The sequence below is a fragment of the Microtus ochrogaster genome, chromosome X (assembly GCF_000317375.1).
Source record: "Microtus ochrogaster isolate Prairie Vole_2 chromosome X, MicOch1.0, whole genome shotgun sequence".
Lineage (NCBI taxonomy): Eukaryota > Metazoa > Chordata > Mammalia > Rodentia > Cricetidae > Microtus > Microtus ochrogaster.
In genome coordinates, this window is record NC_022026.1 from 530,753 (window position 1) to 557,472 (window position 26,720).

The following is a 26,720-nucleotide window of genomic DNA, read 5'->3' on the forward strand; positions in this document are numbered from 1 at the left end:
CCTAATACACGGTTGTGAAGATTCCTCCACTTCTTCTGAGAGTTTTATAGTTTGAACTTTTACATTTATATTTTTGATCCATTTTAAGTTAATTTTTATACGTGGGAAGAGGTAGGGAGCGTGTATCTTATTTATTTATTTTGTCTGTGGATATCCAGTTGTCTTTCTACCATTTGTTGAAAGATTGTTCTCTTTCCTTCATTATTTTGGCACTCTTTTTGAAAATCAATTGACTGAAATGTGTGAGTTCGTTTTTAGACTCTCAATTATAGTCTGTTGATCTATATGTCTGTTCTTATGCCTATAGTACACGACTGTCTCTGCTGCTTTAACACTGACAAGATTTTAAAACAGGAAATACTATTCTTTTAACTTTATTCTTTTTCATGATTGATTTGGCTTGTCTTGGTTCCTTGAAATCCTAGGTGGACCTTAGGATTATCTTAAAGCTTATGAGTTTCTGTGAAGAAACCAGCTGGAATTTTGATAGAGATTATATTGACTCTACAGATCACTTTGAGGAATACTGCCACCATGACACAAGTTTTCTGAGCCATTGTTAATGGCTATCTTTTGCTGGAGGTGGAGCTCAGTGGTAGGGTACTTGCAATGCTCACACACTCACATGCACATCTATACACAGGGGAGAGAGATTGAGAGACAGACACAGAGAGAGAAAGAGTGAGCCGATCTGCTTCTTTGACTGTCATACCTGCTGACATGTCATGATTCAGTGGGATAGTAGCTCTCTGCCAGGTAGGAAGGGAACCCTTACCAAAAATCATGGGCTGTCTTTTTGTTCATTTTGGTTTTCTTTGATGCTATAGTTTTAAATGAATCTTTTGTTACATAAATATTTTCTTTTTGACATTAATGTAAATGAAGTTGATTTCCTAATTTCATTTTTGCATTGCTCATTGGAGTATAGAGAAACATAATTAATCTTTGTATGCCAGTTTCATATTCTGAAATCTAACCAAATATGTTTTCATTCTAATAGATTTTTAGATTTAAACTTTGTTTCAAAATATCATCTTATTTCATGTGCATACCTTTTGTAGGGATATTATTTTCTTCTCCCCTAAATTTTTCATTTGCTTTTTAGAGGACAGCAAGCAAGTCATTGTCACCATCTTGAATATCATTTTTCTGATGAGGCTGATTCCAAATAATAACAATATAGGTTAGTGGTTGTCAGCTAAATATAGGACAGGATTATTTTAGAGTCACTTATGAGACATTTTAAATCATATGTATCATTTGAAACCACTTTCATAGATTTCAACTCATTATTCTAATAAATTCTCTGTTAGGACAGAAACAGGATTGAAAACCATTGGGTCAAACCTTGTTAGATAAGCACAATATAATATTCTGTAGTGGTGGGTATGCTTGCATGTAATTATTCATGGTACTTCTTAGTATCATCATTTATAATAGTGGAAACATCTGTCCATAACAGTTTAAGGATAGACCTCAATAAGCTGCAGGCACATTTTGCTGAGGAAATGGTCTTGGTCTGAGTTTGGTAACCATGGCTGCATATCTTAGTGTCAGTGGAGTCAAAGGTTTCTAAGGAAGAAGTCAATGCCTTTGGATTATCTGCATTTAGATTTTAAGAGAACTTTGCGTTGAATCTGATATCTTTTACTTCTCAGGCCTCAACAGAACATATGAACTCTAATGAGATGCCAGAGGACAGCACCACTCCGGAAGAGATGCCACCTCCGGAGCCCCCAGAGCCACCACAGGAGGCGACTGAAGCTGAGAAGTAGCCTGTCTATGGAAGAGACTTTTGTTTGTGTTTCATTAGGGCTATGAGAGATTTCCGGGGGAAGATGAACCTGAGACAGAGAGCAAATAAGCTGTCCCTTATTACTATTTTCCTTTGGTCCTTAGTCACCGAATTGCACACTGGCATTTTCTTGCTGCAAACTTTTTTTAAAATTTATGGACTTAAGACAGTGGCAGAAGATGCCAGTTACCTCTTGGCAACTGGACAAATGGGTCTCTTGGGACATGGCACTTGTTTTCCATGGTCTCAGCCACAAGGTGTCCTTGGACTCCCCTTCTCTTCCCTCCAGATCCTAGCTCTCCTGCTGGGGGTCATTGGTCTCATTCTTGGGCTAAAGATGCTCAAGACTGACTCAGGTCCTTTCCAGCTGCTACGTATCCTGAGTCCAGAGGCAGTCACAGAGACCTCTGGCCAGGGAATCCTAACTGGGCTCTTGACTCCTTCAGACCTAATGAGGATTGGAGAGTGAGGTTGAAGGATTTTCCTGGCTACAAAGTGCCAGCATTGCCAGCCAATCCTTTTAGGAACAGGGCAAATACCTTCCACTTGTATTTATTTGTGTAGCTTTTCCTCTCCCCCCACCCCCATCCACTCTCTAACATCCAAGTTCCACTCTTTCCCCCATTAGATGATATATGTAAGTAGTCATAGTAGAGATAACAATTTACATTTCTCATAGGTTCTCCAGAAACTTCAATGCCTGTGCTATTCTCAATAAGCATTGATGTGATGCCAACAGCATAGCCCCTCACACTCTCTGTCTCATCTCCCCTCTTTTCTCATTAGCCCATTTTAATTTTCTTTTTTTGACTCCTGCTTCCTTTGGGAGCAGGAATGGCAGTAATGAAAGCCTGCACTTTGGTGCTTCCTTTTCCTCAGAGGAAGCCTGAGTGCTCATTAAAACACTACCCCTCAGACTTCTTGTGTAAGGCCTACAGAGGCCCTGAATGCACAAATGGGGAAGCCAAGGCACAGAGAGGCTCTCCTCTCCTCTCCTCTCCCCTCCTATCCCTCTTCCTCCCCTCAAAAAAAATAGAAAACAAAACAAAACAAAAAGGCTAAACAGTTCTTCCATTAAGCCTTGGCTGAGTGAGGGAAAGCCCAGCACTGCTACCCTCCCGGGTATTCCACTCCAAGGCCTCAGCCCACCTCTGGCAATGGTAACCACACCAGGGGCTTCATCCAAGCCCTACTCTTCCAGCACTTCCACCGGCAGAGTCCCTGAGCCACTTCACCCTGGGGGTGGACTGTAGCCCCCAGGCAGCTCTGCTCAGGACCTGCACTATTTCAGGGAAGAAGTTCTATGTATTATATTTGGCTATATTTCCTAGAGTACCTGTGTTTTTCTCTTTCTAAGCCAGGGTCTTGTCTGGACAACTTATGGGGACAGTAAGGGGTGTGAACCACAACTTTTAATCTATTTGAAGGCAATTAAACTGTGTCTAATGCAAGCTGCCTGCCTCCTCCTTCCCCTTCCATTTCAAGAGCCACCACGGGGTTGTGAATGTGTTTGTGTGTTGGGTCAGGGGGTGGGTGGGGGGTAGAAGGGGTTGCTTGTTACTTCCCATACTTCCATTTTCCAGGGTACCCTTGGGTTAAAGAGATAGATACCTCTCAAATTCAACCTCTCCGTTGATCTATTTAATTCGGGGCCGAAGTTGATCTTATTCTGGACTATGACGACAGGACGTCCAAGCCATACACAGTGTGAGCATGACTGGGGGAGTAAAGGGTTGACACTTAAGAGAACATGTTCTTCATTGGGATATTGTGTTAAGTAGGTGGACACTGTTGTCTGCAAGTGAGTCTTGGATTTTGAAGCAGGCTGACCAGGGCCTCCCCTTGGAAGTATTTCATTAGTGATCTTTTACAAGTGATGGCATGCATTTCTTTTCAATGGTCTATAATCAAGACTCCTATCTCACTCTTTCCAGTTAATTGTAATTGGTGAAATTGGCTGCTCCCAGGTTTCTCTGTGTCTTTTTGTTTTGGTTGCTGCAGGATTTGAATTTAATATCCTTGGGGGAAAGAGAGTCATTGGGAGAGAGCTTGACTCAACTTCCTCTCCTTTCCCACTTTTCAATGGCTCTCTCAGTTTTGTTCTTACAGTTTGGGTTCAGTTAGTTGAAAAGGGGGGCAATCGTGGAGAGTGTGGAAGTTTCATGTTTTTGTGTTATTGTGGTTTCCAATCAACTGTCCCTCATGGGGACTCCCTTTCTAGTCACTCCTCAGCTCATGTCCACTCTTGGGCCAGAATGGATTTCTTTCCTCCCTCAACTTACCTCAGCTGCTCTTCTGCTGCCCCTTAGGTCAGCCAGAAGAGCTTTCTCTTCTGGTGGGAAGGATCAAAATGGAAATCTTTTATCTCTAGTATAAGATGTTTTTGTTTGTTTGCTTGTTTTGTTGTCTGTTTAAATCTGCTTCTTCACTCTCCTTGCCCTCTCTCCCTCTCTCTCTTCTGGATTTAAGACTTTGGCCTGAATACCTGTCCCATTCATATCATATACCAGCTGGGACTGTCCCTAGTCTGAGCTCTGATCAGAGGAGAGATTGAAGACTTGATCTTTCTCTGGGGAAAGAGGCCTTATATTGTTTGATGTTTTCAATGGCTGACACTCTCTCCAACGCTCCCCTTCCTCTCCATTCCTCACACTTCCTATGCACCCACCCCACTTCTCCAGGCCAGGATGGTTGGCGTTGGTTCAAAACCTCTGAGGGAAGGGGAAATTTATGTCCCTTTGGCTCTGGGGCCCTCTTGGCCCTAGCTGAGATCATTATTGCTCCTTTTACATTTTTTCCGTTTTTTCCCCAGGAATGGGGATGGAATTCTATAGCAGCTAATTTCCTTTCTTCCCATCCTAACCATTCCGACCTTACCTTACCCCTAAGGCCCCTTTTCCTACTGACCAAATCTCTTTATCTTGTTTTGGGGGAAAATATTTTGTTTTAAAATCTATTTTCTAACTTAAATGCAATTTAATATGTAAATCTCTGCACTTTTGTGTGAGCCTACAAATGTGTATGTGTTGGGGTTTTTAACTCTCTGGTACTTCTTAATAAAGAAATCTTTCTTTTGGGGGGAAGCCAATTAATGAAGGAGACTTGAATGGTTTTAGAAATATAGGGCTGTCTGTTTCTTTGTGCTTCTGCCTCATTTCTTTACTTGTGCCTAGTATGAGTGATCGGGCCCCTCCCTCACCTTTGAAACCTTCCTTTCTCCTTTGAGAGGGACTTCAATTTAGCGTGCGAGAGAGAGAGAGAGAGAGAGAGAGAGAGAGAGAGAGAGAGAGAGAGAGAGAGAGAGCTGTCCTGTATCTGGTACCCCTCTGGGACCACTTAGATTGGCTCAAGTGGTTACCTAGCAACTTAGCCTCCTTCTCACCCTCTGTAGCCTGGCCTTGTTAGTCCTTTATTCCAACTCAGTTCATTTTATACTCCTGAGGCTGGGGCCAGGCTAGAGAAAATCACCAAGAGATCACAGTAAATAGCTTTTTTCCCCCTAAAGATATTTTTTTTTGCTTATGGTGCTACTAAAGAAGAATCACATTCCCAGTAATTCAAAAGGCATTTGTGTTACTTTTGAGAATACATTCTAGGAATCTCTTGCTGTTCTCAGGCGATAGGTTTTAAAAATAGACTCAAAGGCTCACACCCCGAATATCATTAATTTTAAAGGATACAAACCCAATGCACAAAAAAAGTGTTGGTAAATTGCATGTTTTGGGTAAATATGAAAGGGGAATAAGAAATATAGACAGATCTTAAGAACATTCAAATGTCCTATAGAACATGAATACAGGTGTAAGATGGTATAATTACCAGTCCTAATAATTTCATAAATAAATATAAAATGATCTTATAATGTGGCTATACACGGACTTTCCAGGAATGCAGCAACTGTGTAGATTGTGGAAAGGTAGTAGTATACTTTATTTGGAAACTTATTATAAGCTATCCTTGTCTATAGTGCTGTTCTTGGGTGTTGAAGTTGCCAACACAAACTACCTGTGTGAGTCTATGTTTTTATTGCATTCAACAGTGATTCTAACAATAGTAGGATGTATCTTGTACTTTATTATATGTCAGCATAAACATTCCCAAGTGTTTCTATTAAAATACATTATCTTATAAGTTACTTTCTTTCAGTTTTTCCCTTTATAGCATAGCTAGTACAGTAGGCTCTTTTTTCTTGAGTTCCATATTCACAGATTACACTAACCTTAGATTTAAGATATTCTTAAAAACATCTGTGTCTGGTGTGGGGGTGCATGCCTTCAAGTCCAGCATTCAGGAGGCAGAGGCAGGTGAGTTTGAGGGCAGCCTGGTCTTCAGAATGAGTTCTAGGCCAACCAGGGCTACACAGTGAGACCCTATCTCAAAACAAAAACAACCTGCATCTGTACTAAGCACGTACAGACTTTTGTGTGTCAATATTGCATAGTACAGTGCACCGAATATTGAATGCCGTGGGTTGTAAAAGAACACTCTGTGACTCAAAAGTTCTGTTTCTAGAAATGTGTAAGGCTGTAATCACAGATATGCCCATATATTTTTAGAAGCAGAACTATTGAGTCACAGAGAATGCTCTTTTACAAGCTCTTGGCCAAATAGTTACATGGAAAGGGTGCCAGCACTGATTAAGCACAGAAAGCTTGCTTAACCCATGGCATTCAAACATTCAGTGCAATAATCTGATAGTGTAAACCTCAGTGTCATGTACTTGCTTGGTTAATAGTGAGACTGGATATTTTCTGCACTTTTTATCTACTTTGTATTTATGGACATTTGAGTTTCTTCTGTGAATTATCTGTCCATGGTCCATGGCCTTTTGGTACCAGGTTATTTTCTGATAAATCAATAAATGAGAGCTCAGGGCTCCCACCCCCTCATGGGTCTGGAAATGAAAGGACCCTTGATTTAGAAATGATTCTAGAATTTCAGAATACAGGCTAGAATTACCTCCTTGACAGTCCACATTCCTTTGCCTTCTTTTTATACTTATTTTTATATTTTATTATGTGTGTATGTTTGCTTGCGAGTACATACCACCTATGTACAATGCCTACAGAGGTCAGAAGAAGGTGTCAGATCTCTCGGATTTGGAGTTAGAGAGTTGTGAGCCACCCAAAATAAGTGCTGGGAACTGAACTCAGGTCCTCTCCTAAAGCAGTGGTGTGCTTTTAATCTCGTCCCCACCGTTTAACGCCCATCTTCCTAGTCTTTGATGTGAGTTACAAGCCACATATTTGTCTATCAGTTGTTATTTGTTTATTCCAACTTGGTGAGTTAGATTTTTGTGTTCGAGACACACGATTAAATTGTTTGTCATAAAATGCAGGCTCTGTTGAACAACATAGCTGAAAGGAGCCTTTTGATGACATGGGCCATGCCGCTTGCTTTTGCTCTCATTTTCATGATTTTTCTTCCAATTAAGTACAAAGACTTATGCAAGGTCTCATAAAGAGTTACCAGCAGAGCCAAGACCAAAAGGAAGATGCACTCATTTCAAAATCCAGAGAGTTTTGTAGTATAACCTACTTCCTCTATGTTAAGTGGGTATAAACAGAAGGAGTTTGGATTACTACAAATGACATTTGAATGAAACAAGCCTTGGATTTGTTTCACATTCGATAAATAATTCCTGAGTATTGGGTGGTTTGTGCTACGGCAATGGCTTTTAACCTGTGGGTCACGATCCCTCTGGGGTCAAATGACTCTTTCACAGGGATCACACATCAGATATCCTGCATATCCGATATTTACATTATTATTCATGAAAGTAGCAAAATTACAGTTATGAAGTGGCAATGAAAATAACGTTATGGTTGGGGGTCAGCGCAACATGAGGAACTGTATTAACAGGTCGCAGTGTCAGGAAGGTTGAGAACTGCTGTTCTAGGGTGAACAGGAGAAACTGCACGACTGACCTCATTCTCAAACATGTTGTCACACAGCAATGGTTTTTAGGATTATTTGTCATTTGGATTTATAGGATTGATGCTTTCTCCTTTTTAGGCTTCAGGTTGACAAGGGGGTGGTTACTGAGTTTTTGTTTAAAAGTTAAATCTCTTCGATCTTTCTCCAGACCCCTGCACTTAGGTTGAACTGGCTGTGAGGTTTCTTTAGCATTCAAAGTCAGGAAATTGCCTTGCGAGTTCCCACAATCAAGTCGCCTGTGCCTTTGTGAAGGCCATTGCCTTGGGCTCATTCTGGCTTTCTGGCGCTGTCCCTAGCAAGTCCCAGAGGTAATGGTATACAAATGCTATATTGGTCACTGTGAAGTTATAGGAAAAGGTGAAGCCTACATATCAAGTACTATAGAATTCCATTTATTTAAGTACTTCCTGGAGGAGGAGTCTAGAGGGGAGGCAGTTCCTTCCCACTTGATTGTGTTCTTGGCTGAATAATAGTATAATGTGGCCGCTGTTGTGTGAGAAGTGAAGGTGGGTTCTATTGTGAGAGAGAGCTGGGAGAACCACTTTTTTCCCAGCTTGGAAACCTCATACCTCATCCTGAATTTCCTGACTCCGGGAGGGGGGAAGGTGTTGGGCCCTGCTGGGACTATGGGTCTATGGGTCTATCAGTATGCCCTCACTAGTCCACCTTGTATTTCAATGTCTTTGGGCCCTGTGGTCCAAATACAGCCTCCACTCCTGTGAAAAGTCCAAATGGGAAGTTCAGAGAGTGAGTGAGAATTTGGAGGGTTACCAGCAGGGACTGGGGCCTCTGACATAGTTGGGGGTTGGGGGCAGGCAGGAAAGAGAATGGTAAGGGTCTATAGGGAGCTGCTCAGAACCTGCCTACAGTGGCCTTAGATGGTGTTAATGAGTTAGGGGGTCTATGAGTGAGAAGGGAGGCAGTTTAGCTGGTGTGTGCCAATGCCAGGAGCTGATCCTCTGGTGGGAAGAAGGAAAATGTGCCTGTCACCTTGAATTGGACAATAACTGACCAGACTTGAACCCTTTCATCTAGCATTTAGCAGACAGGAGTCTGGTGTCTAAGGCTGATATCTACAAACTGGACAGAGCTCAGGGCTGCTGTAGCTCTGTAGCCAGACTCCTTAGAGGGACCTTATCTCCATCACCAGTGTCCACGGTAATCAGAGTTGGCCGTTCAATTGACCCTTGAAACCCAACATCCCCTAGGTATTTGAGGATCAGCTTGATTCTGGGCTATGGCAGGTAAGAGTGTCTCTCTACAGACAAGCATATATTGACATGGCCTCTCGGCCTCTTCTTGAGCTCAGTTCTCTGGAGATTACCAAAAGGTCAAATAACTGTAACTTATTGACACTGCATGCCAAAAATTTAGCATGTGCTCATCGTGTTTAGTTCTCTAAATGTACTATTAGACCACTTTTATTGACAGACCACTATTCCCATTTTATAGGAAAGCAGTGTGTATGTAACTTACCTGAAGTCATGTAACTAGCGAGTGGTGATAGCAGACCTTGAAATCTTTTTCACACCAACGTCTTTGTGCTCACTGTATTTACTAGAGGTGAGGGGAAGATGGACCTAGAAGGAAATGAAATGGAGGTGGCAGGGTGGTACAAAATAGGGATGGATGTGCAGATGCAGTATCCATTGGTAAGTGCACACACTAGTGTGAGGCTAATACTGTTATCTCCACTTCCGAGGTTGCTTTTGTTTCTATTTTCTTTTGAGATGGGGTCTCACTATGTAGCTCTGATTGTCCTGGAGCTCACCATGTAGACCTGGCTGATCTATAACTACCTGCCTTTGCTTCTTTAGTGCTGAAATTAAAGGCATGTGCCCACACCAGGCCCTGTCTCCCAAATTTCTTGATACAATGGGGAAATTGAGGGTTAAGGAAGTCATGTGGCTTGTTTAAAGTAACCCAGCTAGTGAGAGGCATCTAACACTTGAATTTAGTTAGCTTGGCTCAAGTTCCTAAAGGTTAGGCCTCGCCTTTTCTAGAAGATATCCCAGTTGCTGTCCTCTGGCTCTAGCGTGGTTCATGAGCAAAGATATTCCCTCTTGAACTAGTCTGTCCCCATGGTTACAGTCTCTTAGGCCTCCAAGAATAGGCTGGGGTGAGAGTAGAGTCTCTTCCTTGAGATATTAGCCTTTTGGAGCCCAGACTTCAGTTTGCTGAGCTCAGGGTAATGCTGTTGCTTTTCTTCCTGACATAGCAAACTTTTACAAGAAAGCTGCACATTATATAAATTTTAAAACTTAAGAGTAAAGACAATCATAAAGATTTCCCCCAGGTTATTAAACAGTCTGCTAAAACATGGCACAATTTTGTATGAGCACACTGTAGTGTAATTGGCTATTTGTGTTGTTTCTAATTTCTTACAGACACAATTGTGAATATTCTATCAATATATCCTTGTGAACATTTGTATCAATATATCCTGTAGACAGACTTGTGTGACTCCTTATGTAGGACAAACCGTGGCAGCGGAAAGGCTATGTCAAAGGGTCAGATTTCTTCTGAGGTGCCCACAGCTATTGCTTGTGGGAGGGGGAAAATGTAAGATAAGGCTTAAGGACATGGCCTCAGGGTGTGGGGAGGGCTGGCTCAGCAGTTGAAAAACACTTGGTTGCTTTTGCAGAGGACCTGGATTCGGTTCTCAATACCAATCTGATGATTCACAACCATCTGTAACTCTAGTTCCAGAGGATCTGACACCCTCTTCTGACTTCCCTGGGGACCAGGCACATATAGGGTGCATATTTATGTATTTATATATGCAGGTAAAACACTACTATAATAAGTATAATTTAAAAAAGAATATGGGCTTGGGTGTAATACAGACATCTTGCTCCGTGACTTTCTAATTACCCTCTTAGACCTCTCAGCTTGTTTCTTCTATAAATTGAATGATGCTCATGATCAGAATGATGATACCGACCTCAATACACAAAATGCTCAGTAATGGTAGCAACTAATCAGCCGTGCTCAGGGCACTTATTTCTTGGGTGGAGATAATGTGCATAGCTTTCTGATACCCAGAGTCACTAGGAGCAGAATGATAGAACAGCCTGGAAGCCCCCATGCTTACTCTAGTAGCATATCTCATTCTAATTGGCCCTTCCTAGTTCAGCCAATGCTGCACAAAGGAAGTCCATGGTGTCTATCACCATGCCACTTCCCAGGAGATCATGACATTTTAGTGTGTACAGGAGGAGGCCCAGGAGGAAGGCTTCCGCAGAAAAGCCCTGTGAATCCCAGTTGTTCTACTTTTGTACCCTTTCAAGCTCCCCAGTGTAGAGTTTTAAAAGGCTCTTGTTGAAGGGATTGTAAGATGAGGGAAGTAGCTCTTCCTTGGCCAGCTCTCAGACCCCAGCAAGGCCTGTGGATATGGGCATCTGAGCCCTGTTCTCAGTAGGGATGTTTGGAAGGATGGAACCAGCTGGAGCTTTAGATAGAGGGTTAGGTTAGCAGAGTTAAGGATTCTTGCATCCCCAGGAATGGGGAGGATGGCCCTGAAACGACAATGAATGACTATTTTGCTGAGATCAGCTTTAAAGACCTTTCTGTCCCTCCCCCAACCCTCTCTCCATAGGAAAGAAAACGGGAAACTGTAATTAAGTTTTATTTCTATTTATTGCTACTTCTTTCCCTAATATCCCCTATTTACAATAATTCAACTGCTTCGCCAAAACTAGATTTTATGAAAGTTTCTGGTAGTTGATCAGAAGCATGCCCACATGGGCACAGATGATCCTGTATCAGGAAGGGCTGCTCTTGTTACTGAAATCAAGGGGGTAGCCCTTTAATAGATGCAGTGATCTCCCCACCACCCTTTGGAGCTATGGTACTAAAACCTTTAGCAGAGCAATGTTGGGTATAGTGGAGCCTCCAGTGTCAAGCAAAAGGCTTTTGCTTGTAAAGATCCACAGAAATGACCACATCTGGGCCCATACCTGCATCTGGCTTGCAAAGAGGAAGTTGTGTCATTGGAAGCTGGGTGTAACCATCTTCAATCAGCCTGTGGGAAATCTTATTTGAAGGGGCCAAGGAACAGATTGGGGACACGTATCATATGTGATGTGGGCATTGTTTTAAGCTGGGAGAAGGTGCCATTGAGTCTGAGTCACTTGGGAGGATATGATGTGGATGAGAAGGAGGAGCTATTTCATTGGAAAGCCTGGGGCCCCTCCAGCCTCCTCAAGAAGTCCACTGGTGTCCTGGCTGGTAGGCAGCTGGAGAGCACATATTTGCAGGTGCAGACTATCAGCCTGATGAGCCCTCAAAACGACCCATTTGAATCTTGACCAGGCTGAAGCCAAAAGAAGGGCAGGCATATAGTTCAAGTGTCATGGTGACTTAGTGGTCAAATCTCTAAAATGTTGAGAACAGTGGGAATGAGTATGTGTAGCCTCATTTAAGGAATTCTGGATTCACCTATATTCAGCTGAGGTCCTTTGAAACAGCCAGCTTTCCCAGAGCTATGAGATTGGTTTGAAACAGTGGGTTTTGGTGTTCTTCTTAGAAGCAGTGTGGCAGTGGTGTGGGGCTAAGAAGGTTTGGGGGACCTTGGTCATGCGGCATGGCTAAGTCCCTTGGTGCCCCACTTGCATGGCCATAGTGGGAAAATGGGAGGTGCCAGAAGGGGCCATACTGTCAGTCACTGGTGGAGGGAGGGGTTCAGGAGTGGGATATGCTTTTGGGCAGTCCCTTGTCCTCTCTATCTGAGCCTGTAGCCCCTTGGCAGTGCCTTCGGCCATAAGCCTCCCTGGTGAAGCGGGGCCAGATTCTGTACCAGTCCTTTGGTCCTAAGCTCCTGTGGAAGGCCACACCCATCCCCGCAGTCTCTGCAGCCAGGGTTCAGCCTTGGCCCTTGCCATCTTCACTTCAAGGTGCCCCGGCCAGGGAGAGACCCTGCAGCTGCTCCTCTGTGCCGGCCAGCTCTGCCTCATCACGCCCACTCTCTGAGCCCTCAAAGCAGCCAGAGTCACGTGGGATGTCCACCTTGGGTTCCGACACTGTATGCAACACGGGCTCCTGGCTGCTCTCAGCACCTTCTTCGGCCTCTTCACTGCCAGCTGCTGGGAATAAAGACGGAACAGAGGGACTGGGTCCTAAGATGGTTGAGGGTGAAGGTGGGGGGTGGGGGGATAGCAGGGTGTTTTTAGAAACCCTTGGGGCCCGGTCATGGACTGGGACCTCTGGGAAGTCTCCTGTAGGCAGTCAGCTCTTCTGACCTCCTCCACCACCTCTGCTTCTCTCCCCACTCCCAGCATAGAAAGTGGGAGTGTTCCCAGGCCCAAGAGCTCAAACAGATATCTCCAGCACTGAGCTGAAACCAGGCAACCTGGACTTGGACTCTGGGACTATTAGACAGCTTCATGCAAATGCCTTGCCTTCGCTGGCCTTAATATCCCCTCTGATCCAAAGCGGGATGGGCCTGATTACCCCTATGAACCCCCCCCCCAACAAATTCTCCTGGAAACACCAATTCAAGCGTGGAAAAGCGCCTTCCTACTGCAAAGGGGAGCTCTGGGGCAGAGCATGGTCAGAGTACAGGGTCTCAAACGCCAGTGAGAACCTATGCCCACCCCTAGCAAAGGCACTCACTGTCATAGTCCAGCAGCAGCTCTGCAGCCGTGAGCAGCTTTGCCCGGTGCTGTGGGTCCACGATGTTCAACTCATTGAGGTGTGTCTCCCGCAGCTCTTTGAAGTCTTCCAGTGTCTGGTAGCCATTGAGCAGCAGGGTCGATGTGTGCTCCTAGGAGCAGAGACGGGCCATCAGTAGTCTCCTTTATAAGTCACCCTTGCCCGGAACCTTTCCCTTACACGTTGGCAGCTGCCCTCTTGGCCCCCATCCCAGTGACAAGCTTGCCTCCTTTACTCCCAGCCACTAATGCAAGTCCAAAACAAACCTCTAGGCCAATGCGCTCCAGCAGTTCATGCAGAGTCTTGGGCTTGGGCCTCTTGCCTTTGCTCTGTCGGCGGCTGGGGCGCACAGGCCCCACAGCCTCCTCAGGCAGCACGTCCACATAGATGAATTTGAAAGAGCCCAGCTTGCCGTTGAGAAGGCCCAGCCATGTGCCCACAGGCGGCTTTTCTATGATCTGGATCACATCTCCTTTCTGGAGGGAAAAAGAGCAGAAGAGAAGGTAGAGGGGGCACTTGGCCTCTGCTGATCCTTTTCATACTTTGGCTCGAATTTGTTTTCTTTCTTTCTGGCTGAAGCCTGCCAGGCTCTGGAGGGACCCAGATGCCAACTTTACCTGCAGTTTCAGTGAGTCGTGGTCATAAGGACTGGGAGTGAAGTCTGTGTGGACTCGAGCACGCCCACAGAAAGGCCCCATGTACGGGGGAGCAGGTGACTCCTCCATGAAGCTTCCAGAGCCTGGGCCAGGACTACAGAGTTCACTGCCTGCAGGAGATGGACAGAGAGGAAGCATATCTTTGTCCCAAGGCAGCTGGGATGGGCAGGGCCTCGTAGGGGCACTACAGAAAGCCCCCAAGGAAACACCCCGTGACCGGAAGCTGCACTCTTGCAGGAAGTGCAGAAACGGTTCAGATCCACCCCCTCAGCAAATCTGGTGAAGCATAGCTTTCTACCTCTAGGGCTTCAGACAATGAAGAGGTGCTAGCTGGAGAGTTGGCTTATAGAGACTAAAGAATGGCCCAGCAGGGCCAACACCTTACTGAACAGGTGAGGAATGGGAGGCCAGATAGGCCAAGTGGCCCCCCTCCCCCACCACTTATACTTGGTGCCACCTGGTCTACCACACTCCAGGTCTCCTCATTCCCACTATAGTGCTCCTTCTACACGGGAAGCCATAACTTGCAGATCCTTTAACTTTATTTTATAAGCCTTAACGTTTCGTAACAAGGTCTTAGGAAAATGCAGGCATACTCTTTGTACCTGAGAAGAGCAGGGTGACTGGCATTTTTAGTGGATTTCAGTGGGAGACAGAGAGAGGTGTCTGTAGAGCTAGAGAAAGGGGACTTCTTCAGGCACCTCAACTTCTAAAAGGTGTTCAATGGTGCCATAGCTCAGTAAACAAAGATCTGAGGTCCAAGAAGCTGACTCTTCTGAACTGGAAAGTCTATCTCTGGACTTTAAGGTGGGATGCTTCAGATACTCAAGGGGCTGTAGCCTATAGGGTCCCTTGGGTGGCTAAGGACAGACTGGTTCAAGAGCACCATGAAGTTCTTCCTCTACTTGTGGGCCTTTCCAGGCCTGAGACAGCAAGTGGAAGCCCCTGCAAAGCAGATCTGAGTTCAAAACTGGGCCACTTGGAAAATGGCTTCACTTCCTTGAGCCTCAGTTTCCACATCAGCAAAGTGGGGATAACAGTATAGCCCTACCAGGTTGTGATGAAGATTTCCTGGGAAGTGGGTCGAGAAGGTTCCAGTAAGTAGAAGGCACATAGTCATTTCTCTTTCAACCCTTTCCCAGAAAAGGCCCGGGCACTGCTCCAGTCTTGCCCTTTTCTCCAGATTTGGCAGTTGGCCACTCCCTTCCCTACTCACCTGTGGATGTCTGGCGGCTGAGTGCTGGCAGTTCACGCTCCTCTTGCTCAGAAAAGGCTAAGCCCATCTTCTCTGGTCCAGGGCTGTCCAGGCTGCAGTCTGGAGATGTTGGGGAGGCTGAACCCTCCTCCAGGGTGTCTCCCTATAGGAAGAGTGTTGGAATCCCTGAGAAGCCTTGCTGTGGTGATTCAGGCCAGTCCCCCGTGCAGGGAGACAGGAGCATGAGCTTGGCTCAGATCACAGTTTTGTTACCTGCAGGCCCAGTGACCACATTCAGAATCTTAGTCTCCTTTTTCTGTAAAAATGAAGATGGCAGGCCCAGTTCTCCTATGTCAAAGGAAGAGGCCCCCAGGGCACTGAGTGGACATACTTTGTCAGTTACCAGTGTTGGTGGATGTGAAGACGAGGCCAGGGTGACTAAACTTGGACTTGAAGCTGTTGCTATGACTAAGCTTGGACCTGGGGTCGTTGCCATGACCCAGTCAGGCAGACAATTTCGTCTGAGAACAACTGCCCACATTCTTGTGTGCCAGGCTGGCCTACCACTCCATTCCATCCTCACAGTAGCACTTGAAGTTAAGTGCTATGGTTGGCCTGAGTTTCAAGATAGATAACTTTGCCAAGGCCTGTGGGCAATTGACAGCCAACTTGCCTGGCTCCAGAGCTCCCTCCCATCTCAGCTCAGTGCATCTGAGCGTGGGGTTGTTTAGCAGCTGCTTCTCTTCAAGTAAAGGACTGGATGATTTGCCAGTTCCTATTTTGTGAATGTTTCCTATCAATGGTCAACATCTGGGTACCATTGCATGTCCCTGGATGAGCCGTCAGAAAAGATATCTAGGTTATTTCCATTATGGAGATCCTATACACACACATCAGCAACATGGGTCAGAATAACAGGTTGTGCTGGGATTAGGAGATGATGAATTTTGAAGATTTTTGGCATCACCTTTGTCCTGGCTAATGTTGTCAACTTGACAGAATCTAATATCGTCTGAGAGAGGGGACCTCAATTGGGAAAATGTCTCCATAGGATTGGGCTGTAGGGTAATTTCTTAATCGGTGATAGATGGGGGAATGGCCCAATCTACTGTGGGAGGTACCATTTCTGGGCTAGTGGTCCTGGGTTCTATAAAAAAGCAAGACTGAACAAGCCATGAGGAGCAAGCCAGTAAGCAGCACTACGTCATGGCCTCTGCATCAGCTTCTGCCTCCAGGTTCCTGCCCTGTTTGAGTTCCTGTCCTGACTTTCTTGAATGATGGACTGTGATGTGGAAGTATAAGCCAAAATAAACCCTTTCCTTCCCAAGTTGCTTTGGTCATAGTGTTTCATTACAGCAATAGTAACTAATCAGGACAACCTTTGTTTTTAACACGACGTATTTGATTTAAAGTGCTCTCTCTCTCTCTCTCTCTCTCTCTCTCTCTCTCTCTCTCTCGCTTTCTCTCTGTCTCTCTGTCTCTGTCTCTCTCTCTCTCTCTCGTGTGCGTGTGCGTGTGTGTGTGTTTGGTAGAGTTGGTGATCAAACCCAGGGCTTTGCGCATGCTGGGCAAGTACTTGACCACTGACTTCTGTTAGTCTCTAGAAGTCGGTTTCTAATAATACTTCTATTTAACAACTGACTTGTGAAATCCATGACAGTTAACCAACTACCCTCACAAGCTAGTTGAGCTGGCTCCAGTCTTCAGTATGCCTCCTGTAAGAGCCCCAAGCATAAGCAGCCCTCTGAATGCTCTAAGTACGGGGGCTGTGCCTGTCCCCATAGCTTTCTGTATCACCTTCCTCCCGGGGCTGAAGGTAGCAACCTCTATTTTCTCTCCAGTCTCTGAAGGTTCAACCAATCTATTTCTTTCTTTTTGTACAGATCTATTTTATTTTTTAAATTAGGTGCATATGTATGGGTGGGGTGATATGGGGGGTATATGCATGTCAGGGCAAGTGCCTTCGGAGTCCAGAAGAGGGCACTGGATACTTTGGAGCTGGAAATATAGGTAGTTTTGAGTCACCCACCACGGTTGCTGGGAACCCATCCTTTGTTCTCTGAGAGAGCAGTAGAGGCTCTTAATTACTGTGCCATCTCTTCAGCCCCACAATCTATTTGCCTTTCTGATGGTTACAAAAGTGACACCATTCAGTGGGAAGCACACTTTAAATCTTGAATTTGGATCTTTGCCCAGGCTGGCACTATGTAGTGTGAGCCTCTCTGGTGATGCTGGGTAGCAACGACACCATAGCTCTCCTCTTCAGCCACAAAACCGTGAGGGGAAGCAGATGACTCTCTACATAGTGCTGTGCTGCTAAGCTTAGCAGTGGGCAGTAGGTTAGGGTATGTATTCTTGACTCATGGCATTTGGAATTTAGGGCTTATCAGGATGTTACCACATGGTAAATATAGGAGCAGCTATATTTTTCTATTTTCCTGGAATCAGGCCTTTTTAGTCAATCCCAGGGGCGTCTTGCAATCAGAGCTTTGCACTGAATACATATGGCTGAGGAGAGTTCCTCTTCCTTTCAGCTGCCATCACTCTATGCCTGTCTTTACAGAAAGCATCTCTTGCCCAGACTTTCATCTTTCCTCAAACTCCATCCTTTCTTAGCCCAGCCTCCTGCTGCCCGTGACTGGTGTTAGTGCCCCGCCTCCTGCCACCACCTCCTTGTGATCATCCTGTTTGCACTGACTGAGCAGCACCTGCACGTCTAAGTAGTGATTATCCATGTGTTCATGCTTGCTTCACTGCCAGAATGTCCTCCTTGGCCCTCCTTGGCCTCACCCCGCCCTTGGATTCCAGGCCTCACCATCTCCTCTGACAGGGCCTTCACCATCATCTTGCCCATCTTCCTGTTCATGGTTCGGGAAATGACTGCCCTCCACTTCTTTCCCAACTTTTTGCCACTCTTCCCAGAATCCTCTGGGGTAAGAACACCTGAGTCATCTTCTGGAATCTGTGATGACAAAGGAAGAGGTACAGGAGCCATGGTAAAAGTGGCTTGGATCCAGGTCTTGGTATACAAAGAAGTCTTCAGGATGCTAAAGTGGGTGGCAGTGGTAGGCTTGAGAGTCCATCCCCCATCCCTTTTCTCATCAGGCCCAGTCCTGTTCTCAGACAAATTAATTTGTTATTAATTTGCTTTCTAATGTGTAACTAATACAAATAGAATGCTGGGGCCCAGAAGCTTGGTGCTGTGGAGAACTGGCCCTTCTGTGTTAAGGAAACTTTGTCCCAGTGACACTAATTCCCCCTATTTCCCCTCCACCCTGTTACCCCCACTTCCCCTACTCAATATACGCCAGGAATCTCAGAAACTCACATTATCATCCAGGTTAAATTCCTTCTCGCTCACAACAGGGGAGCTGGGCTTGGATTTGGCAAAATCCTTGAAGCTGCTGGAGCGCTGAAGTGAGAGCTGGAAGAAGCAGAAATGCTGTATGTAATCATTGGTGCTAAAGTGGCCGCCCAAGGATAGATCTTGTCTCCCTTCTGGGCACATACACCCATGTCAGGGCTGGGCAGGACAGCATAAACCTTGAGGTGAAGGGACAAGATGCATTGTTCTTCATTCTGTTCCTGGCCACGGAACAAAGGACTTCTGGCCTCAGGCACCGCATACCTCAGTGCAACCCCGCTAAACCTTAATTCCCACCAGCACCCGAAGTTTGGTTCAGCACTCTGGCATGGGAGAGTCAATGTACACTCAGCATATATGAAAATGTCGTAAGTGAAGCGGGAGGAAGTGCCTCCCAAAAGCATTTCTTTGGCCTCCTCACTCTGGTGTGCGCTGAGCCAGGTTGCTATCCCAGTGACAGGGACAAACATATCCAAGCCTATAGCCTGGTGAACTGATGTGCCAGGAACAGAAAGACAATCCCCCAGATGCCTGGCATGACACTTTCTAGAAAAACCACAGCAGAGGCTTACAGAAGGTATCTATAGATTTGGCTCATAAACGATGGTAACTAATTCAGTTCAAGAAAGCCACCATTTTCTCTTGATTCATCTCAGCTTTTAACCTTGGCCACTGATGTGAGAAGCTGGCCGGTGCCAACCTTTGCCAGAGTTTGGCCTTCCAGGGAGGGGCAATTGTTTGTGTTGCTGAGACTATCTTTAGAAAGTGATCTTTAACTGTATCCATGTGTACATGCAGAGCTATCGGCCTGAAAACAGGACCAGACAGGTAACAGGGATAGCTGTAGACGTAGAGAGTTGAGGTTAAGCCTATGTCATGATAAACAGACAAGATCAGAAGACACACACAGGAACCAGGGTTCACAGATGGCCAGACAGATAGAGCGGGGATAGACTTCAGACACCCAAGATAAGGGCTTGAGGAACCAGTGCTCGAAACCCCCACTAAAGCCGAAGGTTTCACATCCTTCTTCCTATCAAATGGGGGCGTGTCCAGTGACAACCCCCCAGAGCAGGGGGCAATAGCCCTTGCCCCTCAAGCGCAATTTGTCCTGGCTCCCAGCAACTGCGCTACAGCTGTCTGGTAGATTTTCTGGGTCTTGACCAAAGTTGAATCAGCAACTGGGTTTCGGGGTCACGTATTCCTAGAGGTAGTTGACCAGAAACTAGGTCAGCAGTCAGGCCAAGCAGAAACCGGCTTCATCCGGGGCCACACAGGTGGGTGTCTGGAGCCCTGGTGGGTAAGTTTGTTTTGTGATACCTTAGAGACCTGGAAAGAGGGGGCCATCTGACCATGGGGTGATTTCCATGATTCCCATGCATCTCCTCCGTCCTCCGTCCTTAGCAACCCCCCCACTCTTCTTTCCTCCTTTTCTTGCTGTCCCCTCTCTCCTCTCCTTTCCATCTATTTCCTTTTCTTGTATGGTAGGATGCAGCTGCCTGGATAACTTCCCCCTCTTATTGCATGGAAAAGAGGGAACAGAGAGAGGGTGGGCACCAGGCTGGCTTGGGCCCAAGGAGAGCAGGCTAGGTTGCTATTTATAGGCCGATGGGGCCTATTGTGGCCTTCCCTCTATAACTGTTTAACCTAGCCTCCAGAGGAGGCCGAGAGTCGCCCTGAAGCCCCAGGGACTGGTGAGGCTGGAAAGCAAGCCAGGGGGCAGAGGTGGGGTGGGAAAGTTGGCTTTGTTAAGGAAGAGTAAGCTCATTGGTGGGCCTTCTCTAATCGCACCTCTTTCTCTGGGCCCTTTCCTGTTATTAATTAGCAGACTGGGAAGCTGGGAGGAGAGGCCTTCGACTCCCAGGCGCCTGTGATGGCCCCTCTGTCTTAGCTTAAGCCCAAAGCAGGGGGAATAACCCAAAGGGGCCATGGAGATAATTCTAGGGCTTGAACCCAGCTGGCCAGTCCTTAGTCCAGATAAACAAACAGTATAGGCACATGTTCTTCAGGTGGTCAGCAGCAAGAGTCAGCTAAGGTGGTCATTTACCAGGCCTTCCTCTGTCCTCAGGGGCAGCCGCAAATATCCTGGCTGACTTTTGCTTACCCTAGAATGGCCCAAAGATAAGTTGAAATCCATGAGCTCATTTTTTTTTTAAAATTATCTGTCCTCCCGTTGGGATGAAGCCAGGCTGGGAATTGTGCAGGCAAGGAGGAAGTACCATGTACTGGTGGCCTCTTTTTCAAGTCTAAGGAGAGCATGTGTGGGCGTCTTGGAAACAGCTATACTTCAGGCATTGGGCGTTGCTAAGTTCAACACTGGTATGACTCTGGTATGCATGGCGTCAGATGACTTATTTAACCTTTCAAACCTCAGTTTCTTCTTTTCTGCCACTGGCCAGCTGTGTAAGTTACTATTTTCTCTGTGCTGTCGTTTCCTCATTAGTACAATGAAGACAAAAGCCTCTACTGCACTGAGCTGTTGTCAAGATGAATAGAGTACCCATCCAGCAACTGGGAACATCTGGCACATCTGTCTCTTCTAGAATACTGCAGGTTTATGTTTATTTAGCCTTTTGTATGACCCATCTGCAAACTTTTTGTTTGTTTGTTTGTTTTGAGACAGGGTTTCTCTACGTAGCAGTGCCAACTGTCCTGGAACTCACTTTGTAGACCAGGTTGGCCTTGAACACCCAGAGATCTACCTACCTCTGCCTCCCAAGTGCTGGGATCAATGGTGTGCGCCACCACGCTCAGCCTCATCTGCATCCTCTTAACCTGGACATTTCCCCACCTAACACACTCTCTGCTTCTAGCAACTGCCAGAAAGAACTCTTTAGATTTTGGTTTACCTAGACACAAGATAAATGTCCATCAACTGTAGAATGAGTTAATTCTGTCCGAGTCGTGCAAGAGGACAGTAACCAGCAATGCAGCTGTCTCAGCAATACTCTTTATTCCAAAAAATGTGAATAAATCTCACCAACACACAGTTGATGGAAGCTGGTTGTCTTTCCCCAAAAGCATGACACATAATTCTCCTCCACAAAGTTCAAATCGTGGAGGGACTCATCTATGCTATTGGAAGTCAGGAAAGTGGTTTTGGGGAAGAGGGCATGTGGTGATAGGTAGGGTTGTGAAAGAAAATTCTGGAATTTCAGAAATGGTGTATTTCTTGAGCTGAGTGCTGCCTACTTGGGGAAATCTACTTTATGGAAACTCACCATATGGGCATCATACTCAGATTTAAAAAAAAGTGGTTTCCACTCCAATTTCCAAGGCAGCACCCCTACAGAAATTCTCCTGTGATCACCCCTCATAGCTTCACACTACCCTAGATGGCTCACCTTCCCTGTATCTTCCCCAAATGGCCCGCTAAGCTACTTCAGTGATCTAGGCCCTAGCCTCTGTGTGTATGTGAAACCATCAAGGAAAGGTTAACCAGTACCCACATGCCCAATAGCCTGCCGGCTTCTTCCCATGCGTCAGCCTACTCCAGCATGACCGAGTTCATATTCCATCCCCACCTCTCAGCAAAGGAAATGGAGACGCAGAGAATCATCTCTCCAAGCGGAGTCCCATGACTTATAGTGGAGACCCAAGAACAATGCACTCCTAAACCCAGGCCCTGGGACTTAACACTGGAAGGCCCCGTGTGTTACTGCATCTGTGCCATCCCACAGCCAGGGCAGTCACTCCCACGCCAAGATAGAAATGGACCTAGCACAGGGCCGACTCCGGGTGCTGTTCGCCTGGAGCCACCAGGAGAGCAGGTGGGGGCAGTTGTGGAGGAATGGGCTCAGGCAGGAGATGGGATGTTCCTCCACTTGGACCTGGGAAGCGGCTGAATGAGAGTGAGAAGCTAGGAGTCATCCGAGGTGATGTGACAGTGGTTATGCTTATAGTTGTTCTGGGAAGCAAAGCAGAAAAAGCCATGGAAGGTCCTTGTTAGCCATGCCCCTGAGGAGAGTGGGGAGGACACAAGTTGAGTGTCATTTATCTGAAATACCTAGGACCAGTGCTGTGTAGCCCTGGCTGGCCTCTAAGCTGCTATGTAGCAGAGGATGAGCAATATTCAAGGTAGAGGATGATGTCTTTACCTCTTCCATCAATATTCACTACTGATTACATCTGTGGCTACCATATTCAGTTTATGTGGTGCCGAGGATTGAACCGAGAGCTTCCTGAGTGTCAGATAAGCACTCTAGTGACTGAGCTACATCGTTAGCCCCTCCAGTATTAAAAATTATAACATTTTCATAAATAGAATGAGGTATTTTGACAGTGGGACATCTAAACATGGATTTCACATATATATGGTTGAAGGAAATTTTATATAACACTTACAGTGTGCCTGTGTTGTGACTGTGACCTGTTAAGTCAGGTGTGGAATGTTCTACTTGTGGCTGACTTTCAAAATCTTTCAGAGTTTGGGGCATTTCAGATTTTCATAAGGCTGCTCAAGCTGTAGTGAGACTACAAAGCATGTGTTGTTGGGGTGTCCTTCTAGAAGTGTGACAGGGGGATCAGTGTTCCGGTAGTGGGGAAGATATGAGAAGAACGAGACTGGAAGGAGGCAACAGCCTAGTACTTGGACATGAGCCTAGGTCCCTTTCCATTTCCCCTGGAGGGAGACTAGAAAATAGGGGTTCATTGGAGAAGTGCTGTCTTTAGGGCAGACAAGTCCAGAACAAAACCCTCTCTATTTCTTAGACCTTGGCACTGACATTTGATGGAAGATGCTAGCAAAGGAAATATAGCGCTAACCTGAAGATCGTGCGGGTGTCCACAGGGCAGCTAAGGGCCAGCCCTTCCCATTATGGAGAATCCTCCATCCTTTATGAACCATAACAGGCACATTGTTCTGAACCTCCTGTCCCCAAGGCCTAGCTCTTCCTCTGTTCTCTGGGCTTATCTCTTAGTCCCCAGTTATCTGGGTATCCCCAACAGAATGCTTTCACAACAATTATTCCAGTGATCCCCACCTCTTGAGATCAGACTTCACCTTTTCTTCCAGAGATGGAGAACCTGAGGCCCTCCAGAAGTCAACGACCTGTCCAGGGTCCTAAGGCAGAAGGCAGGATTCCAACTCCACTTTCTTGCCCCTCCCCCCAGCCCGTTCTCATTGGCAGAAGGAGATGGGACCTGTGGGAGAAGCTGCTTTTGTCTTTGTGTCATTCTCTTCCACCCTAGTTGCCAAAGGGAAGGGACTTGACTTCAGTCATCTGACAATCAAAGATGGAGCTGGCTGTCTCTTGGCCTGGGAAGATGCCACATCTTCTGGAAGTTTGGTTGTGCTAAGGGCACTTTTATACTATGGGGTTTGGGTGTGGAGAGGCAAGCTCATCTTGGCTCCCGGAGGCTGGTATAGGTTCTGACAGAAGTAAGGTGCAATTTGCATGACTACTTTTCCCCAAAGGATGTGAACTGAAGATTTTTCTAGAAAAGGCCTGGGAGGAATTCCCAGAGGCCCATCTGCCAAACACAGTATCTGGGTAATTGGAGCCAAGAGAGAGGAAAGGGATTTCTTGTTCTGTGTGCCCCCAGGCACCTCTGCCTGAGGTAGATTAGGGTCCCAGTGTCACAGTGTGAGCCCTTTCTTAGACTCTTTCGTCCAGCTTGATTCTCCTGTGGTTTGGGGCCTACCAGTGTCTACACAGCAGTCTCTGTTTCCCTCATGAGCTAAAGAGCAAGGGGAAGTGGCTTGGCCCTGAGGAGTGGCAGCCAATGGCAGGCCTTTGGGGCCTAGTTTAGGCGGGGAGGGGGGCTGGGGGTTGACAGGGCCCTGTGTGAAGATTCACAAATCTCCCCCTCCTCCACCTACTACCACTGCAACCTTTGTGAAGCAGCTGAGGTGGCGAGGAGTACAGTCGAAAGTGGCAGCCACCCAGATCCTCAGAGATGGGACAGGATGCACACCCTGGTGCTCTGAACCTGTTTCTCAGCTGTCTCCCTCTGCCTGGGAACTGACGAGGGGGCTCCCCCATAGTGAACCTGAGTTGAATCCCAGGGGAAGCTGGTAGGGAACAGTGAGAGTCCTGGGGCCCCTAACTATGGCCTGAGTGCTTGGATCTAGGCCTGCTTTGGAATGTTCCCGGGCTCTCATTGGACACGTAGGCCAGACTGGATGGTTGCCTGAGAGAATCCTACCATCAAATTCACTCTATACACACAACCAAAGAAACCTGGGTATAACAGAGTCTTCGAGAACCCTTCAGTCTAGCTCCTGTCACAGGAGGACGAACACCTCAGCCATCCATGACAGCTGCTGCCTTCCTTCCCGGCCTTTGAAATCTCCTTCCCCTGGCAGCATTTTCCTCCTCAGCTCTCACACCTACTCACCGTGTCGTCAGCTCCAGTTCGCATTTTTCAGATGTTCTCCCTGCCCAGAAAGAACCCGTATAACCCTCCCGAATCCCACTGTGTTTTGGTGGGCCCTACTCCAGAGTCTGAAAAGCACCCATTGTCTCATCCCTACTGGCCTGGGGAGCTGTAGTTGGTATGCGCCTAGTGGGCAGGGGTATGGCTTCTGCCAAAAAGTAGGGAGCCTGGACCACCTTGGCTGGGTAGGCCAGTGGGGCCCTTTGAATGAGAAGGGTCCCACGAGGACGACACACTTGAACAGAAGTGACACAGAACCAGGGTAGAGGAGACAGAACCAACTACGCTCTTGGGACTCAACTTGGGCACTGTATTTTGTAATTCTCAAACTGAAGTCTGTGGTTCTAGCCCTTAAGTCATTTAACCTCCTTATTGTAGGGTTGTAGTCTATAACTTTAGACTTCTAAAAGTTCAGTTCGTAGCACTCTATGTCAGAGTTTAAAAAGTGTCTTCCGTACTTTTACTACTTTAGTGACCGTTGAGCCTATCCCTTTGCTTTCTAGGGGAATGGTCCTCACCTACAAGCTCAATACACAGTCTCGGTTCAACTCCCCCCCCCCCAGCAAGAGTTTAGGAGGGAATTGGTGGAGAATGTGGAGGAGGGCAAGAAGGAGTGAGTGCTCAAAAATGCTCCTCACCTTTTTCTTCTGAGTGGGCTCCTTGTCGCTGGCGTTGGAAGGTTTGCGCCGCAACATGGTCCTCTACTGGGATGAAGCCCCTGCTCTGTTCTCCAAGGTGCTGAGATGCAAGGGTCTCTTGCTCAGCCTCGCCAGCACTGGTCGGGTGGCACGGCATAGACTGAGCCTCCGGCTGCCACTTTTACTGCTACAATGGCAGCTTGTGGGTGCGGGCCATGGACACCCAGCAGCAGCAGGAGCAGTAGCAGCAGCAGCATACAGGAAACCTTGCCACGTGACCTGCTCTTACAGCAATCATGGCCCCCGCTGGCCTCTAGGGAGGAAGGAAGTCCCAGCTTCAGTCTCCAGAGATTCTGATGCAGGCAGATCTTGAGTTGAACAGTCAGAGAAAAGCCCCAATCCTGTTGTCTCATGCCACTCAACAGCAGTTTGTTTTCTCTCTGGATGATTGAGGCTCTGGCCTCACTGACTAAACTTCGGATATCAGAAGGTGAACAATCTCTCTGCTTGTTGAGCAAATGCCCCCAGTCAATTTGCAAATTCCAAGTTATTACTGCTATCACAGTTACCATTCTGGTCACCCCTAGGACCACTATCTCTATGGCCATCACTACTGCTACCACTACCAGATAGTCACTGCCCCTACAACCATGACTTCTACAACTGTCATCCCTCCTGCCATGCTCACTGCTCTGAGCACCCCTTAGCCATGATCTTAGCTGCCATCTCCTCCAACATTTCCACCGTTTCTATCATTCTTATCGGTGTCATCCTTGCAAACATGGCCTTCATGATGCTCTTGGTACCACAACCTTCAATAGCCCTGCATCCACAACTCCTCCAGCCATCCTCCCAGAAACAACCCACATTCCCATCATCAGCACACATCTGGCTCTCATTTTAGATGAGGCATGCTTACACTCAGCACCCCTCAGCTGTCACACAAACTCAGATCGCAAGAACAGCTGAGAAACATCTTTTCAGGCGATGCTGTGTCAAGAACAGGTGCCCCAGCCGGGCGATGGTGGCGCACGCCTTTAATCCCAGCACTCGGGAGGCAGAGGCAGGCGGATCTCTGTGAGTTCGAGACCAGCCTGGTCTACAG

General features: G+C 46.7%; 2 protein-coding genes across 5 annotated transcripts in view; one reads left to right on the top strand and one right to left on the bottom strand.

Annotated features, from left to right (window-relative positions):
• Zdhhc9 (zinc finger DHHC-type containing 9) overlaps nt 1-3,249 on the top strand; it is a 35,512-nt gene extending 32,263 nt beyond the window's left edge. For all 3 annotated transcript variants that reach the window (XM_005358404.2, XM_026784888.1, XM_013350468.2), the window contains one exon: nt 1,659-3,249. In XM_005358404.2, the coding sequence (XP_005358461.1) occupies nt 1,659-1,775 (117 nt within the window). In that variant the 3' untranslated portion in view covers nt 1,776-3,249. The remainder of the gene's footprint in view (nt 1-1,658) is intronic.
• An 8,103-nt stretch (nt 3,250-11,352) lies between these two features.
• Sash3 (SAM and SH3 domain containing 3) lies at nt 11,353-25,789 on the bottom strand. Of its 2 annotated transcripts, none has more exons than XM_005358405.3 (8): nt 25,616-25,789; nt 18,564-18,659; nt 18,051-18,197; nt 15,257-15,398; nt 14,002-14,150; nt 13,651-13,860; nt 13,346-13,496; nt 11,353-12,813 (listed from the first exon to the last, which is right to left on the bottom strand). In XM_005358405.3, exons 1-8 carry the CDS (start codon nt 25,670-25,672, stop codon nt 12,623-12,625), a joined length of 1,143 nt encoding a protein of 380 aa, XP_005358462.1. In that variant the 5' UTR covers nt 25,673-25,789; the 3' UTR covers nt 11,353-12,622. The 2 variants fall into 2 exon arrangements, with proteins under 2 accessions (XP_005358462.1, XP_026640670.1); XM_026784869.1 differs by having other exon boundaries at nt 11,353-12,816.
• Between the last annotated feature and the right edge of the window lie 931 nt (nt 25,790-26,720).

What these genes read in the sequence shown, in the direction of transcription:
- Sash3 (XM_026784869.1), bottom strand. Translation starts at nt 25,672, where the DNA reads ATGTTGCGGCGCAAACCTTCCAACGCCAGCGACAAGGAGCCCACTCAG. An exon ending in AGGCCCTGTCAGAGGAGATG is followed by an intron (nt 15,399 to 18,050) that starts GTGAGGCCTGGA and finishes CTCTTCCTATAG; the next exon opens with GGAGACACCCTGGAGGAGGG. An exon ending in GCTGCTGCTGGACTATGACA is followed by an intron (nt 12,817 to 13,345) that starts GTGAGTGCCTTT and finishes CTTTATTCCCAG; the next exon opens with CAGCTGGCAGTGAAGAGGCC.